Source organism: Podarcis gaigeae (genome assembly GCF_964106915.1).
Source record: "Podarcis gaigeae genome assembly, chromosome: 11".
Taxonomy (NCBI): domain Eukaryota; kingdom Metazoa; phylum Chordata; class Lepidosauria; order Squamata; family Lacertidae; genus Podarcis; species Podarcis gaigeae.
In genome coordinates, this window is record NC_139687.1 from 38,655,451 (window position 1) to 38,674,300 (window position 18,850).

Consider the following 18,850-nt stretch of genomic DNA (forward strand, 5'->3'; position numbering starts at 1 on the left):
GAAGAAATATCAACAACCTCAGATATGCAGATGACACAACCTTGATGGCAGAAAGTGAGGAGGAATTAAAGAACCTTTTAATGAGGGTGAAAGAGGAGAGCGCAAAATATGGTCTGAAGCTCAACATCAAAAAAACGAAGATCATGGCCACTGGTCCCATCACCTCCTGGCAAATAGAAGGGGAAGAAATGGAGGTAGTGAGAGATTTTACTTTCTTGGGCTCAATGATCACTGCAGATGGTGACAGCAGCCACGAAATTAAAAGACGCCTGCTTCTTGGGAGAAGGGCAATGACAGGCCTAGACAGCATCTTGAGAAGTAGAGACATCACCTTGCCAACAAAGGTTCGTATAGTTAAAGCTATGGTTTTCCCAGTAGTGATGTTTGGAAGTGAGAGCTGGACCATAAAGAAGGCTGATCGCCGAAGAATTGATGCTTTTGAATTATGGTCTGGAGGAGACTCTTGAGAGTCCCATGGACTGCAAGAAGATCAAACCTCTCCATTCTTAAGGAAATCAGCCCTGAGTGCTCACTGGAAGGACAGATTGTGAAGCTGAGGCTCCAGTACTTTGGCCACCTCATGAGAAGACTCTCTGGAGAAGACCCTGATGTTGGGAAAGATGGAGGGCACAAGGAGAAGGGGACGGCAGAGGACGAGATGGTTGGATAGTGTTTTTGAGGTTACCAGCATGAGTTTGACCAAACTGCGGGAGGCAGTGGAGGACAGAGGTGCCTGGCGTTCTCTGGTCCATGGGGTCACGAAGAGTCGGACACGACTAAACGACTAAACAACAACAACAAACTGCAAACAGCAGTTGGTGAGGGGGATAAATTATGGGATTATTAATTTATTATTCATTCATAGGATTTCTTTGCCACCAGGTGGGTCGCAGCAATATAAAAATACAGAGCTGTATCCAGAATTAAGCCTACTTATAATGACCATTACTAACTTAGGTCCATTCTTTTCAATGGGTCCATTCCAAGCAAAACTTAATGTGATACAGCCCATAATAAAAATCACTTAAAATAATTTGATTAGAGCAGGAATCTGGGATAAACTCTTTCCTCCCCTGCTGCATCCCTGAGCATACTATATTTCCTCGTCCTCCAAACCTTAAGTTTGCTTTGTGGGAAAATGTATCACTGGTCCCAAGAGGATCTGCTGATATCCTTCTCCACAACCACCACCACCAAAACAGCAAGCACAAGCCTCAGAAGAGCAATTTTTCTTCAGGGCCACAGTAGAGGCGGAAATAATTAAATTAAACCTGAGTTGCATGGTGCCATCAAATTTCGGGGCATATGGAATTCTAAAAAGTGTTCCATGGTGGGTCTCTTAACATCAGTTTAAAATAATATGCAAGCTGCTGGGACTTTTTCTGTCCTTTATTTTTTTCAGCTTTCTTTCTTAAGCTGAGCTGCCACTGTGCAGGCAGTAGCCTGAGCTCTGGTTATTATGCTCAAGAGAATCTCCCCCATGGGGGAATTCGAGCTCCCTTCTCCACTATGCAGCTGCCCCGCTGCGTACCTGGTGATGGTTTAGCTCAGGCACCCCCAACCTTCTGCCCTCCAGATGTTTTGGACTATAGTTCCCATCATCCCTGACCACTGGTCCTGTTAGCTAGGGATCATGGGAGTTGTAGGCCAAAACATCTGGAGGGCCGCAGGTTGGGGATGCCTGGTTTAGCTTCTTCACAAATTAATTAAGACAAAAAATTAAAATGGAGGGAGAAAGAGGCCATTGGCACCTCATATTTCATTTTAAATTAGTTAAATGCCACAGGATAGATCTTCAGAATTCTGAGATCAATTCACTTTTCAGAGGAATTTTCACCTCAAACCGCCCCCGCCACTAAATAGTATGTACCAAAATGTATGTATGAGGTAATGTGTATCTAGAAATGCATATATTACTGAAAATTCATAGAAAATGTGTTATATTAGAGAAAACTGCATGCAAAAAATATCTATTAGGAGAAATGTTGGCGGATTTTCATGAGGACTTAAAAAATTAAAATATGCAAACTGATTTGGAAATATGGAGAACAGAAAAATGGAACTGATAGAAATAATTGACAAGTTCACCCCCTCCTGGGTACAGTGAAGGAACCTTTTGTGCTTCCATCTGGATCCCCTGCGTGGCATTGATAATAAATTTGTTTCAGCCCAAGAGCATTTTGATAGTTTTAATGATCAGGAAGGATTACTGGAGACAGTGAGAACAGAGGATACAATCTTGGCTTGGCAGCCTCAAGTACACCATGTGCTCACACACCAACCATCCCCAAAGGTTTTCAAATGAGCAGATGAGAGACTGCTCAAATGCATTTGGAATCAAACCTGTCTGCAAAAGTCTCAGATTCCACCACTCCCTGCCCCCCCACAAAACCCCCCCGCCACTTTTCTCCTTCCTCTTAAGATATCAAATGCATCTTCGAAGTGTCTATTACATTGGTTTGGCTACTGACGGGAGGATTCAAGGAATTATTGCTTCTGATGCATCCTTTGCTGTTTCAGCTCAAGTAATTAAATCAAAATCCACACTCTGTCTGTAAAATGTGTGGGCTAATTCTGCCCCTGCCCCAGGTTGGAAATTAACTAAAGCCCTCAGATATTAACTAAAGCCCAAGCAGTAAACACTTTATTTTTCATTTCAAGTTTTAACACTTTACACTGCTTCTCCAAAATTATTTTGTGTCTAGTAATGTTGCCATGGTTTTTTTCCTCTCACAACAGCTTTGAATAAGTAATTCTAAATCAATGCCAGCATCAAAGGGCAGAAATATCCTTTGTTCAAAATGATGACATCTTGAAAGAAGGGCAGCATTTTATCTCAACATGATAGGAGGGAGGAAATTATGGCAACACATTTCTTCTTCGTCTAGAGATGCAATCATTAAGATCAAATCTATTTGGTTAATTTCCCCCACCCCCATGGTTTATCAAAGTATCTATGAAAACCTCATGAATGAACATGATGTTCCAAGAATCAAAGAGGTTTTTTGGAAACAAACACAATCTTTGTCTGATTATCTTTTCACTGCATCTCACAGAGGTCTTTATGTAAGGCAGGGATGAGAAACAAGCATAACCCATGGTCAGGAAAACATTAGAAGAGCCTGCTAGGCCATGCCAATGACCCATCTAGTCCAGTATCCTGTTCTCACAGTGGCCACCCAAATTTCTGTGGCAAACCCAAAACAGCAACATTCTCCCCACTTGCAATGTCCAACAACTCAAATTCTCAGATAGTAAGAGTGGAACACAGCCGAAGAAGAGAAGAAGAAGAAGAAGAAGAAGAAGAAGAAGAAGAAGAAGAAGAAGAAGAGGAGGAGGAGGGGGAGGAGGAGGGGGAGGAGGAGGAGGAGGAGGAGTTTGGATTTGATATCCCGCTTTATCACTACCCAAAGGAGTCTCAAAGCGGCTAACATTCTCCTTTCCCTTCCGCCCCCACAACAAGCAGTCTGTGAGGTGAGTGGGGCTGAGAGACTTCAGAGAAGTGTGACTGGCCCAAGGTCACCCAGCAGCTGCATGTGGAGGAGCGGGGATGTGAAACCGGTTCCCCAGATTACGAGACTACCGCTCCTAACCACTACACCACACTGGTGGCTAGTAGCTATTGATAGCCTCATCCTACATGAATTTGCCAAATTCTCTTTTGAAGCCATCCAAGTGGGTGGAGATCACTGCTTCTTGTGGGAGTGGACACCCTTGTTTTAACTATGCAGTGTGTGAAGAAGTACTTTCTTTGGTCTGTCCTGATTTGTCCAACACTCAGCATAACTGGGTGTCCCCAAGTTCTAGTGTTAAGGCAGAGAAAATTTTAGTTCAGCAACACCTGCACAGGTTCTCTGCTGCTCCTAGGCGTGCCAAGTGGAGGCGAGGGGTGTCCGTCCTCCCCATCTATTGGGAAGGGGGTGGGCCCTCTTAATGTTGAGGAGGCTGAGCATGGAGAGCCCCCTGTGGCTGGCTCCTCTTGAGGCCGGCTGGCTAGCAGCAAGCATAATAGCTGATCTAACACATTTGTGTCTGGTTTTATATTTTATTCCAGTTAAATCACGCTTCCTAAAGCAGTGCTCACCTATGAAGTTTAGAAATGGCACCCAGACAATATAGACTTCTGAGATAGATAATGCTAAATAGGATTTTAGAAACCCTGTTCAACTTTATATATATATAAAGGAAGTAGAGAGTGATGGTGGTAATAATTCAGAAACTGCACCATGAGGTGCTTTGACTATTTTCCTACCTTTTGGGGGGCTCTGGCTGTTGCTAGAGGAGAGGTCTGGGCTTTGCTGAATGACATTGTGAGATGTCAGCTGTTTCTCTCTTCTGCCTCAGGCCCCACAGCAATGAGCTGGGGCAATCAGAAAACTGTTTGAACAGAAGAAGAAGAAGGAAAAAAATATCAAAAGGAAAATTGGAGTGAATGCTAAAACGAGCAGCTCGCAATCTCAAAGAGATTACTAGTGAAATGATAACACAGGCTATTATTTTAAGAACCTGACTTCCACAAAAATGGGGGCTTTCAGGGGAGGGAGGGAGCATGCGGGGGGGAGCAAAAAGATCAGCACCATCAATGATGACTCCTGTCAGGAGGAGGATAAATTTGTCATTATAAACAATTTTTTATCTGTTGCCATGACATTGGCAAATGTGTTTGTACTGCATACCTTTAGGTTCAGCCAACTTTTAATATTCTAAAATAAACATAAAAACAAGGCAAGTATTGGGGGGAAACTAAAGGAAGGAGACTTAAATCCTGCATATTATGCAGGAGTTTTTTCACTTAGCAGTAATTCTTAGGTATACTCCTGGCTACCTTCACAATACAAACTGCACAGAATAACAAAAAGGTTCGGCAAGAAAAGAATAATTTGGATTTCATACTTGATTAATGTTTTTCTTGTGGATCAAAATTAAAGTGGAAGGAATCTTGTTTTTCATTGTACTCAAAGAGCACAACTAAAACATATGACTATGTGGAGACAGTTTGTCTTGCTCACATGCTGTGGCCACTTCTGCATGAGTGTACAGAAATTCTTGAACGAACTGGGGGAGGGGGTGTCACCTAAACAGTCCCCCTTTTCTGCCCCATTAAAAATATGCCCACATATATAGGGTGCATTCATTCCTGGGAAATATTACGTTAGTTTTCCTGATGAGAATGCTGGTGCTTTTGTCCCGTTTTCTAATGCTTCACACTGCAGTGCCTTTTGCGTTAATTTAAGTGCAGCTTTTGACTGATTGCACTAAATTTCATTCACACCAGTCATTGGACAATGGACCTATCCCCCCGCCACATACACACTTTCCACACTAGTGTGCTTCTGTGTCCCCAAGATTCACCAATGAAACCAGCAGGAGAGAACTGTACGCAAGTATAAAGGTAAAGGTAAAGGGACCCCTGACCATTAGGTCCAGTCATGACCGACTCTGGGGTTGCAGTGCTCATCTTACTTTATTGGCCGAGGGAGCCAGTGTACAGCTTCTGGGTCATGTGACCAGCATGACTAAGCCGCTTCTGGCAAACCAGAGCAGCGCACAGAAATGCCGTTTACCTTCCCGCCGGAGTGGTACCTATTTATCTACTTGCACTTTGACGTGCTTTTGAACTGCTAGGATGGCAGCAGCAGGGACCGAGCAACAGGAGCTCACCCTGTCGCGGGGATTTGAACCGCCGACCTTCTGATCAGCAAGTGCTAGGCTCTGCGGTTTAACCCACGCAAGTATACCACCCCCAATTCCTGTGATTTTCTGGGTTAATGGGGTTGCAAATGGGGTTTTTCTGGATGCAATAAACATGGAAAAGAGCACTAAGCATCCACTATATGTTGCTGGATTTCTGGAAGTGGCTTTTACATTGTGTGAAAGCTCTAATAGAATGCAACAATCAACAAGTAGGGGAACACAGGGGAAATGGAACAAGCTGCTGTGCAAATGCTACCCAGCCATAGTACACCAGAATTGGGAAGGAGCTTGTACCTCTGGTCTTTCAACTACCTGTGGCTGTTAATCAGCTGTGTTATTACTATGCAGCAACATTATGGAATGTCCTCTTGAGATTACAAATGGCAGCTAGAAAAGGGTCACCATTATCCATTTCCAGTCTCCCTCTGTTGCGTTCATCCATTTTTTAAACCAAAACTGAGCTCCGTTTTCAAATAAAAAAAGAGGGATTACTTATCATTTCAAAAGATATATATCACTATCCTGTAGCCAGGTCTTTGCTTCCAACTTCAATGATAAAAGCCAAATCCATGCCTCTCTCACTCATTCCTACCTCTCCACATCTATACTTCTCTCAGCCCTTTGTTCCTGGCTGCAGTCTCAATTCATATGACAACCCTATTATTCTCATCAATACCCTCTCCCAAATTCCTGCAGGCTTCTCTGCTTCCCCGCATTGCATATTGTTGTCAACCTATTCCATTCCTCTAGCTCCTTTCTTTCTCTATCCAAAATAATTAAATACACCACAATTTCCCTCATTCTAGAAAAAGTAACAAACCGTCTCCCTTGATTAGGGATGGGTGAGTCTGTCAATTTTCGTTGCTCTGAATTTATGTAGGTTCTAATCTTCAATTCAGTTCTCCACATTTCCTCATTAGTTTTTGCTTTAACGAAAAGTTCTCAAGAAAATGCATCAGCATTTTTGTGCTAATAGCCACATGTCGACATGCATTTTTGTCTAATATGCAAATGCAAATAATATTCCCTTAATATAATGCATTTCTGCATTTTGTTTTCATCAACACATGCATTTTTATGTACACTTTACCACAATATAAACATTTTTGTAACGTTGCTGAAGAACTGCAAAATTCAGAGAAGTGCAAATTTTGCAGCATGGCTGTATTTCAGTCTTTGTATTACTTTGGAAAGTGAAGATTTGGGAGAGTCACCTTGTGCTACTATCTGGGCCCACCTGCCTGCACTGAACTGAACTGCCTTCCTCAAATTCACTGCCTATTTTAGCCTATTTCAGACATTTCTTCCATGCATTTATTCTATGATGGAAGAGAGCAGGGCCCTCTGTGATCCAGCATCACTGCTGCTTCTGATCACCTGAGTAGGCACATAGGTGCCCATTTTCAGACACAGATGCTGGTGAAGAGACTGGCAGAGTGCATGATATCAAACTCAAAGCCAGCATAACTGCATGGAGGAAATGCCTGAATCCTTACATCTTCTATCTCCTTGTCAAATTACTCATTCAGTATTTCCACTGGCAGAAACTTCTCCTCTGCCTTCCCAAGGCTGAAAAACTCCATGTACATCGATGCTAATGTATAAATATAATAATAATAATAATAATAATAATAATAATAATAATAATAATAATAATAATAATTCTAAGGGAATCACACGCCCTTTGAGAACTGCAGCGCTTGTCTCTGCTGTTGCTCTACTAAGGACTCAGCTTATGCAAAGCAAAATGTGTTTGGTACTACTTAGAAATTAATGGGAAATCAATGGGACTTCTCCTGAGGTCCTTCCTAAAAACAAGAGCAGCATAATTAGGCCATTAGATTTCAAACTTTAGCATGCAGATCCATGTCTTATACATCTGCTGATGTATAAGACAGGCTACTCAGTGAATAATTGTAAAATCAGCTGCAGATTTACATTGAGCTTCCTGGTAAATAGCGACCACTTGCAAATAAACACCTGGGAAATGAGATGTGCATGCAAATGAACTTATTATGCTCTCTGCCCCACAATTCCCAGTGCTTATTACTTTTGAAATCACTGCTTGCATATAAGGAGCAACTGGAAGTTACAGGAGCATCTCCCTTTGCCAAGGGAAGTAAGAGAGAGAAAGAGGGCTGGGTATGCTGTTTTGAACTGACAAAAGAAATAACCATCAGAAATGTAGATACAGCACTAGATTACAGATTTGCTTCTTTATATATCTTTGAGCTTTTACTTCTGTCTTACATGCTACCTTTCTTTTTTTAAAAAATCATGATTTATTTACATATGCCTAATTAGTGAAATTAAGTTATTTTTACTAACGAGAATTAGTAACTCTCCAGTTTTGATTACTGCTGGTTGCATGCAAAAAAGAGAGAAAAGAATAAAGAACCATTTTGCATGCTTTACAGGCAAAGACTCTCTTCCTGGAAGAGAGGGGAGTGTTTGTGCGTGCCTCCCAGGTGCCTCCGAGGGGGCGTGTACAGCAGCCTTAATACTGCGGCGCCAGCCCCTCCTCGGCCTCACTCTTCGTCATCCCGTCGCGATTCACCCACCCTCCACTCCCTTTGAGCTCAGGGTCTTAGTTTTCCTTGGCCTTGCTATGGACCTTCAGTTGGTCGCCCTGGTTGTCCGGGGGGCCTGGTAGGAATTTTTCCATTTGGCATTAGGCTTTTTGGTTTTTTTGCCTACCTCGTAGCAATTGTCACAACTTTCGTGGTATTGGTGGGTAGGTTAGGCATTGGAATAATGTGTCGTAGTGTCGAAGGGCTAGGTGTGGCCATCGCCTATGCCTTCAATTTTTGGGTATTCCGTTAAAGGAATCTGGCGGTCGTGTATTCTGTCCGATGCCTGCTTGGCGGGAGGCCATGGAACGACCCTCGGTGACATCAGGGGAGAGCTTATAGTTGGATTAGCATCAACAGGCTCCACCTACTGGTGAATAAACCCCCCCTTGTTTCAGACTCACCCCTCTCTGAGGGGGTGGAGTCAGCTGACGTAATCCAATGCCTAAGCCAATACCTTTTCACTTGCTGTAATCAATAAAGTTGTGGCCTTTTCTTGCCCATTAACCTTATATCACGTGTCCTTGTGTATTCATTCCACTTTGGGGGGATCGGGTCCTCGAACCACAAATGAATATGTACAGATGTTAATTAATACAACCACGTAAAAGACCATGTATAGACTGAACCAATGCATGTTTATACAGAAGGAAGATCACATGAGTTCAATATTTATTCCTGAGCCTGGAACTACAACTTTAGTTTTCAAAATTGCTACCACATGGCAGCAAAATAGTATGAATTCCATGAATAAAGTTGCCAAATATCCCCACCACCACCCAATTCTGTTAAATACTATTGCAGGCATAGGCAAACTTGGCCCCCAAGATGTTTTGGAACTACAATTCCCATCATGCCTAGCTAACAGGACCAGTGGTCAGGGATGATAGGAACTGTAGTCTCAAAACATCTGAAGGGCCGAGTTTGCCTATGCCTGTACTTTTGCAAAAGCACTAGCAATTTTATCACACTATTAGAAAAAACATACAAGAACAGTTAATATTCCACATTTGGTTTGACCATGAAAGTATTACTTTCACCACTGTGGCATAAATATAGTGCATATTTAGCATATGTGAACTATAGAAATGTGCCTGTTACAGATGTTGACTGTGAAAGTTGCAAACTGAATATCTCAGTCTAAAGGTTTTATGATGCAATCTTTAAAATACATTTTAAGCAAATGAGGTACGTATTATTCTCATATTGTATTCTGGGCATTTGAAGGTATTCAAGCCCCTCTGCCGTCCACCTAGGGTTTTATACATGTAAGGCATTTTGGATCACAGAACAGCACGTCCTGCCTGCCTTGGTGCAGTCCTAATGAAGACAATACCAGAGGAACCTTGTGAACGTTCACATCAGCTGTTACTGCCCCCTGGTGGTGTGTTGTGCATTCAGGCCAACATTTGTTCTGAACAAGAATTTCTCCAGGAGCTTTCCTACTTTAGGAAACAGGCTTGAGACTTGCTCAGCACAGTGGCTCACAGCTGATTTCATGCCATGTCAAAACAACAACAACAAAAACCCTTAGTAAAGCCCTATTTTTGATAGTCACCTTAGTGGACAAGGTGGCTATCAGAATTAGGAGAATTGCCCAATAAGACAAGCACTTTATGTAGTTGCTATAGCTGCAGTCGTTGTAAAAAGTGGCCTATGCTATCACACCTAGACGGAACAGAATGACCTGACTCTCTCCCCTGACAGGGAAACTCCTAACTGGTTTCCTTAGTAAAGATCCCTGTTCAAGTGCCAGGATGACATCGCAGGAGGGCTGAGTCTCTTAGGGCTTATCCACACTCACCTGTCCACTGCTCTTGCTAGGCACGGTCCACACTTTAAACCTCCCTGCCTAAGTGCCCTTCTTTTTTGCTCCAGAGTTTTCCCTGTGAAAACCTGCTCTCCTTCACTCAGAGCAAATGCCAATCTGCAGAAAACCCAAATGGATGTTTGCTCCGATTGAGCACTCAAGAGCAGGTTTTTGCAGGGGAAACTCGGGGCAAGGGGGGGGACACTTGGGCACAGAGCTTTTAAGCACAAAGCTGTGCCCAGAAAGAGCAGGGCAAAAGCTATGTGTGGATAAACCCTCAGTGGACAACTAGAAGCAAAAGGCTGGAGATTGGGAGTTGAGTGATAGTTCTAGGCTCTTATCACCGTTTACATTTAATTCATGCCTCAGTGTGGTTAGCAAGGGGATGGGGAATAAGTGTTTGTATTTCAGTTTGTGCATGGTTTGGGAAGTGCAAATGAGGAACATTTGCACTGAAATGTTAACCACACCAAATTTCTCCCCTCCCTGTTTGCAGTTTGGACTGACCGACAAAATTGGTCTAGGTTTTCTCTGCAAATACTGCATTGTTCATGTGTTAAACAAATTACTTACACATTTAGTTAATCCCTGCTGTATTGTTTTGCATAATTATGGTTCTTTCTATTTAAAAAAATGTGTTCACTTTAATAATTTGCAAGCTCTATTCTACCTAAGCCCCTCAGAGGACCCACGTCAGCGCTTATGAATCTTTACAGATAGGAGCTTTTTAACCAGCTGGTAGGCTTGCAGAAAGTAGACCGTGTCCTCATTCTTTCTACATCCTATTCATTGGTTAGGACCACCGCTGGGCAAGAAAAGCATTTGCTGAATCTGGGCAGGTAGAAGAAATCAAGACATAACCAGCTTAGAAAGTAGAGCAGAAGGGGCCAGGCAAGGGAAGGGAAAACAAAGTACCAAAGCCAAGTATGTTCTGGGATACAGAGCTAATTGGTGGACCATGGTCAGAATGCTATGTAAGGTCTATTGGTCAGTCTAAAAGGAGACTTCTTCTTCCTTGCTTTTCATACAGACTGCTTAGACTTGGAGCAAACCAAATAAGGGACAGTTGCATACAACTAACAAAGTCAGCAAGACACTGTCCTAACAGTACTTACGGCACCACAATAGTGGCAGAAGACAGACTCTGGCTATGCATCGCCAATTGCTATTGCTTACCCTAGAGCTTTGCGGCAAAGAAATTGTTTATGTTTTTGTGCTGCAGAAGCGACCCAGGCCTCCTCCAGCAAGCAAAGTCCCGGGACATAGGATCAGGGTGTCAGCATGGGCTCAGTATTTGATTTTATTTATGGGATGGGTGCTTCCCAAGGAGGGAAGAAATTCATTCCTGAATGGTTGAGGATGGTTTCCAATCGCAGTATCCAGATTGCTTAAGAGCTCCGGTGAGTTCCCACGGAAAAAAAGCCCTGAGTGCCAGTCCCTGCTTTGTGCCAGCCATTCTGAGAAAGAGGGCAGAGTGGACATTTCTTGTTCCCACTCCTCTTTCCTTCATGGCCAACTGTGTAGCAGGACAGAGCTTGAATGACCAGACAGCAAATATTATCTAGGTTAAAAACTCAGCCCTTGTGGTGAAAGGAGAGAGCTTTGCCAGCAGGTGTCACTCAAATGTAAGAAATCCATTCCCAGACTGAATTTCACCAACAGAAAGCTTCTGCACACCATTTTTCTCAAGCTCTGTAAAAAAAAAAACAGGCTTGGGCTTCATGCTGACTGCTTGAGAAAGTTTTACCAGCCCAGGTGCTTTTTCAGAATAGTTTGCCATATTGAAATATACTCAGAGTCGCAAAGTGATTTCATGCTCTTTATTCAGCTCATAGTGGTGAGGAGGAATGAATGAATGTCCCCTCAAAGTATCTGCTTTATATACATTATTTACACAATGGGCTGCACATGATTGGCTAATTCTGGAATTCTACTGTAAGCCAATCAGGTTGTGGATTCACTTCTATCTGGAACATGATTGGGTGGTTCCTGCCAACCAATCATATTGCTGCATTGTTCTAGGACCAATCAGACTGCTGCATTCTGAATCCTATTGTTCTAGGACCAATCAGACTGCTGCCTTTTGGATCCTATTGTTCTAGGACCAATCAGACTGTTGCAGTTTGGATCCTATTCAATTCAGTACATAACACCTATGATGCCTTTCTGCACTGGCATGTTTAAAAGAGTTTTCAGTCCAACTTATTTTACCCCACAAAAGACAATTTGCAAAGTTGCAATGGTATTGTGCTTGAAAACAAGTGAAAGGAAGGAATTTTAAAAATGTGGTTTCCCCCCTCCATCTCTTTAAACAGTGGTACCTCAGGTTACATACGCTTCAGGTTACATACGCTTCAGGTTACAGACTCTGCTAACCCAGAAATAGTGCTTCAGGTTAAGAACTTTGCTTCAGGATGAGAAAAGAAATGGTGCTCCGGCGGCACGGCAGCAGCAGCAGGCCCCATTAGCTAAAGTGGTGCTTCAGGTTAAGAACAGTTTCAGGTTAAGAACGGATCTCCAGAATGAATTAAGTACTTAACCCGAGGTACCACTGTATACAGTTTTACTTATTTCCAAACAGAAGCCTGAAGCAATTAACAGTAACAGGCAAAGCAAGTACGATACTATGAAATTAACAGTCCAAACAATACAAAAGTGTATCTTGCAATTAAAATGTCACAATAAACCTATGAATGTTACAATTCAGTAACAAAGTCATAGTAATTTAATTGCCATATGTTTAAATGTACATGCCAGCTGTGCTGCTGGTTCATCTTCCTACTACTATGTGGAGCTGGATGGACTGTGGAGCTGGGAGTGCAGTGCAGGTAGCTGAGACATTTGGGTCTTCCATTCCTCTTTCCTTTACTCTCCTCACTCCTGGTAGCTTCAGCTAAAGCAAAGAGAAGTTTCACTTGTCCATACCTTGAATATAATTTAGCTAGCAGTGAAATGGGATGTGCCCTCTCTTTATGCTTCATACCTCATGTGAGTATGGGTAGGTGTGGTCCTACCCCCAGGGCCAACTGAGATAGTGTTCCTGGCTCAATAAATCATGCCCACACCCTTCTCCTCCCCTCACATCAGCACGCTCCCTTTGATCCTCTAACTCTAGGTTCTTTGAAACAGAGATTCTCATTACGCCTTCAAAACAGAAGTGCTCAAGATGAAAGTGCTCAAAACGAAATGCTAAAAATAAAATACACTTTAATACAAAATGGAAAATGCTAATAATTCACTTTAAATCTTGATAACTCAGGCTTCCTGATAACAATACCACCCACCTGGCAGATTGAAAACTTGGAACCGCTACTCCTGTTAGCACCATTGCACATAATTTGGACCTATCTGTCTGCTCACAAAGTGCTGATGTTCTGGCGTTTTACCTGCCTTTGAGCCAGACTAACTCAGAGAGACCCTTACCAGCCTTGCAAATACAACCAAACCAAACACACAATCAAAGCTGCCATAAAAATCAGATATGAAAGTAAAAACCTGACAAAGCCTTTAAAATATCAAATAAAACCAGCTATAAAACATGCCAGAATTCTGACCTAGACAAATACAGAAGCCTTCTCCTGGCACTAAAAAGACATCAAGGATGTCATCAGACCATCTCATGTGTTTGGAAGGCATTCCAAGGTGGGGGGACCTGACCAGTAAAACCATTTCCCCGGGCACCACCTACCTAATTTCAGATTGCAGAAGGGTCTATTGGATGAAAAACAAAAGGTTCAAGCAGACCCATAGAGTGTAGGTGGATCCTTAGTTAATCTAGGACCAAGGCATTTATAAGTAACAACCATAATCTTGTTACAGATAGGTAGCCATGTTGGTCTGCCATAGTCAAAACAAAAAAATTCCTTCCAGTAGCACCTTAAAGACCAACTAAGTCAGTTCTTGGTATGAGCTTTCGTGTGCATGCACACTTGTGTGTATCTGAAGAAGTGTGCATGCACACGAAAGCTCATACCAAAAACTGACTTAGTTGGTCTTTAAGGTGCTACTGGAAGGAATTTTTTTGTTTTAACCATAATCTTGAATTATGCTGGAAACAGACCAGTAGCCAGAGTAGCTGTTTACGTGCTGGTGAGATGTTCACTTTAGCTGGTCCAAATTGGTAGCCTAGCAGCTGTATTCACGGATAGTCCCAGGAATGTAGCATTGTAGTATTTGAGTAACAGCATTTCTGATTATATCAGGAACAAAAAGCATCATATTTTCCCCTCTGCCACCAAAACCTTTGCTAGCCAATTGTTTCTGCAATGGAAGATACCACATAAAAATGAAACTGATAAAAAGCTTTTTTTAAAAAATAAAATAAAATGGTGAAGTGATTACCTGGAGCAGGAATAGTTGCTACACAACACCCAACAACATCTGGAGGGCTACTGCAGGTTCTCCATTCCTTGTGAAATGTTTCCCAGCACACAAATCCCTAAGAACAGTGTACACTCCTTCTATCTGGGATGGTCGTCCTCTTCCACCGAGCGCGCAGCTTCGGGAGGGACGCACATGGAGCGGTGAGGGAGGAAGGGGACACCCGCCTAGCCAGCCAGATCAGCCGAATCAACCCTGGCGATCAATGGGGTGACAGATGTCGCAGCCAGATTGCCCTCACATCCACTAAGAACAGTGTAGTCTCCCAGAATTACTCAGTAATTCCCTTTTACTCAAGAGAAGGCGAGCCCCTGCAACTCAGTAGCTGTGTACACACCACATATTTTAAGTACATGCTGTTCAACATCTTTTAGCCAATGACTTGGATGAAGGAACTGAGGGGATGCTCATCAAATTCACAGATGATGCCAAACTCAGGTAGCTAACACCGCAGAAGACAGATTTAGAATTCAACATGACTTTAACAGATTAGAGAACTGGGCCCAAACTAACAAAATGAGTTTCAAAAGGGACAAATGTAAAGTTCGGCACTTAGGCAGGAACATCCAGCTGCAAAAATGTAAAATGCAGAACACCTGGATTGCTAGTGGTATGTGTGAAAAGGATCTAAAGGTCTTAGTGGACCACAAGCTTAACATGAGTCAACAGTGTGATGCAGCAGCAAAAAAGCTAATGCTATTCTAGGCTGCATCAACAGAAGGATGTCAAGGGAAATAATAGTACCACTCTATTCTGCCTTGGTCAGACCACACCTAGAAGTCCAGTTCTGGGCACCACAGTTTAAGAAGGATATTGATAAGCTGGAATGGGTGCAGAGGAGAGTGACCAATATGATCAAGGGTCTGGAAACCAAGCCTTATGGAGAACAATGGAGGGAGTTGGGTGTGTTTAGCCTGGAAAAGAGGAAACAGAGAGGAGATTTGACAGTCATCTTCAAATATCTAAAGGGCTGTCACATGAAAGATGAAACAAGCTTGTTTTCTCCTGCTCTGGAGAGTAGGACTCATAGCAATGGATTCAAGTTACAAGAAAGGAGATTCCAACTGAACATCAGGAAGAACTTTCTGACAGTAAGAGCTGTTAGGCAATGGAACAGTCTCCCAGGAGGTGGTGGACTATCCTTTATTGGAAGTTTTTAAGCAGAGGTTAGATGGTCATCTGTCATGGATGCTTTAGTTGAGATTCCTGCATTGCAGGGGGTTGGACTAGATGACCCTTGGGGTCCCTCCCAACTCTACAGTTCTGTGATTCAATGATTTTCTGCAAAGAATGCTGGAAGAGGGAATTGTAGCTCTGTGATTCTTGTGGGGAAGGGGCATATGCTTTAAAAGGTATGGTGTGTACACAGCCAGTTTAACATACCTTTAAAGCACATTCAGAGCACATTTATTCCCTTAACTAATTTTGGACACTGTAGATTGTTCAGGGTTGCTTGGAATTATTACACTGTGATGGGCTCAGAATTCTTTGAGGGGGAAATGGTGTTTCGAATGTGCCACTCCTGACTTGAAACTAGTAGAATTCATCTAGGCTTAAGCTAATTTAACAGAGAATGAGGAGCGTTAAACAGAAAGTGTAGAATAGTTACATAACTTAGCATTTATTGTGAGAGGAAACTGTGGTCACAGATATGAAAATAGCAGAAACCAAGATGTTAAGAGATGAGAAAGTTAAATGCCAGAATGCAGTTTACTACTAACACAAGGAAATATTTCGGTTTCTGTGTTCAAACCATCTAGTTTGCATGAAGGTGGGAGATCCATGCATTGGGGTAGAAATAGGAATCCAAAGTTCAGTGGGAAATTTGAACCCCTGAGTTCCAGACATACAAAGGAACTTCTATTGTACTTTTGGGTGGTGGGTACTTAAGACATATTTGTCTATGCTAATCTTATACCTGAGTCTTGCCCTGCCATGTCTGCTTATGCTAATCTTGTACCAAGGACTTGTCTGGACATGTTTGCCAAGGTTAACCCCTCCCCTTTTGTGACATGTCAGTGATGTAGCAATGATGCTGTATGAACTGTATTCTGGGATATGGTGGGAAAGTTTTAAAAGTCCTTGTCACCCCATCCTCGGGGTTCAAATTTGCTCTTTGAACCTATTGTGCAATAAACTTTGGTCTACAGCTATTTGCTCTGGTTGGCTGGACTCTTTCCTTTATTCCGCAGGGACCCGCGGGCTCTGCCCAACGAGCTGGGTGACTGAGCAGCCTCACACCCGGATTTTTTCCCTAACATTGGAAAGGTTTGGTTGGTGGAAATCTAGTTTTATCCTTGATCAAAAACTTCCAGCAGTTCTCATGCTCTTCTATTCAAGCAAGTACCGTGGTACCTTGGGTTACATATGCTTCAGGTTACATACGTTTCAGGTTACAGACTCCACTAACCCAGAAATAATACCTCGGGTTAAGAAGTTTGCTCCGGCAGTGCAGTGGCAGCAGGAAGCCCCATTAGCTAAAGTGTTACCTCAGGTTAAGAAGAGTTTCAGGTTAAGAACGGACCTCCAGAATGAATTAAGTTCTTACCCCAAGGTACCACTGTAATCATAGAATTGGAAGGGGTCATCTAGTCCAACCCCAGGCAATGCAGGAATATTTTGCCCAATGTAAGACTCGAACCCATAACCCTATTCACATACCATCAGGGCTGTTCTTCCACAACTGCTCATATTTAGCCATATGTGCGTATATGTTTTCAATAGCTTTTAAATGTTATGAATATGCTTTTCTTTTTAATTCCATTGTCACCAATATGTTTACCACCTTCCTTTGGGATGAAGAATGGGATATAAATTTAATTAATAATAAATGTAATACTGGGCTGTATCAGAGTAGACCCACTAAAATTAATGGGCGTAACTTAGTCATGTCCATTTCAGTAGGTCTTCTCCTTGTAGAACTTGGTTGGATACCATCCATGGAGACCTAGCTGAAAAGGAAAGTATAAAAGTTCTGTTTTCTCCTTCCAAAGCTCTCGCTTTTCTTGGTATGGAAGTTGGCAGTATAGTGGTCCATGCTGCCCGATAACAGGTGGGCAAGAGAATGGCAAAGGCCACTGTTAGGAAACTGCCCGCACCAAACTTCAGCACGAGTTCAGCTAGGGTTGTGATATTTCAGTTGTTGAGCTTTTTTCTCCACATTTCGGAAATTCCCCCCAGCCATCAGTTCCACCTTTGAAATCCTGGTAAAGTCGGAAAATCCAGACATATGTCAGCAGCCCCAATTCAGCCAGCTAACACAACTTGTGCGTTTGTCTTCCGGACCCACTGAGTTTATCAGCCCACAACATTTTACTTCTCCGGCAATATTGCATTAATTCACACAAGATAAGGGATCAGAGGGTACACGAACACAACACTTTGCCTCACCTGCACTATGCATTTAAATAAGCATCATACCTTTTTAAACAGTTATGGCTTCCCCCACTTGGCTATACTGTATTCTACGAACATGTAAGTTCCAGGTAAATTCTATTTTACAAGGAAATTTTTGCGTGGTGTTGACATTTAGTGGGAAATCTTTTAAGGGTAGCACCTGATAGATAATGTGATAATAACTGAATGATAAGCTACTTTGCAAGTTTTTTTTTTTTTTAAGTTTCCTATTGTTGACATAGCAGTTTGGGGAAAAGTTATCAGTAGGTGGCTATAAAACGGTGTAGAGGTTGGCAGTTTCTGTTGTAAGATCAGCTCTCCCCATAGCTTTGGCTTGCAACCTTTCCAGCCTAAAAGTGACTTCTGTATTTTCTTAATCCATAACTATTTAATACTATTCCCATTTAAAAAGCCTTCTAAGCAAAGGGAGGTGAAATTGGGGGAAAAAATGGAGCTAAAAGAACTTGCTGTCATTATAAATTTTGGAAAATGACAGATTAGAAACATGCTCTACTCTGGACAAATATGGTATAAAATATATATTATATAAATATATATTTATACTTAATGTTTTTCAGCATGGGACAATGTGGTCTTCTCAGCTGCTTAGACTTTAGTCAAGGTAAGAATATACTGTCTGACATGTATTATTATTATTATTATTAATTATTATTATTATTTCCAGACAGGTTCCATTTTATCTGCTTCAGATCCTACTTACAGGAGTCTATTTCTGAAAATGCTTTAACAAGATCCCGACCAAGTAATACCAACAGATGGACATACAGGCGACCGGGAATATGAGAATCACAGTGAGATAACTGCCCTTGTGTATATTACAGAGGGCATTAGCGGCATTTGGAATTCACATGTGATTCTTGATTATAATAACTTGAGAGTGCAGTTCTGTTTCACCTGCAATCAGGAAGCTGAGAGAATTGTGTTCTGTTGTTTGTTAGTTTCCAAGAAAAAATGGAACCATGAAGAGTCCATTTGGGCT

At 42.2% G+C, this 18,850-nt stretch overlaps 1 protein-coding gene across 1 annotated transcript in view; it reads left to right on the top strand.

Annotated features, from left to right (window-relative positions):
* Positions 1-18,850, top strand: part of LOC310827444 (interleukin-6 receptor subunit beta-like) — a 64,598-nt gene that overhangs the window by 19,803 nt on the left and 25,945 nt on the right. The window contains exon 2 of the mRNA XM_083703511.1: positions 18,429-18,472. Within this exon, the coding sequence (XP_083559637.1) occupies positions 18,430-18,472 (43 nt within the window). The 5' untranslated portion in view covers position 18,429. The remainder of the gene's footprint in view (positions 1-18,428; positions 18,473-18,850) is intronic.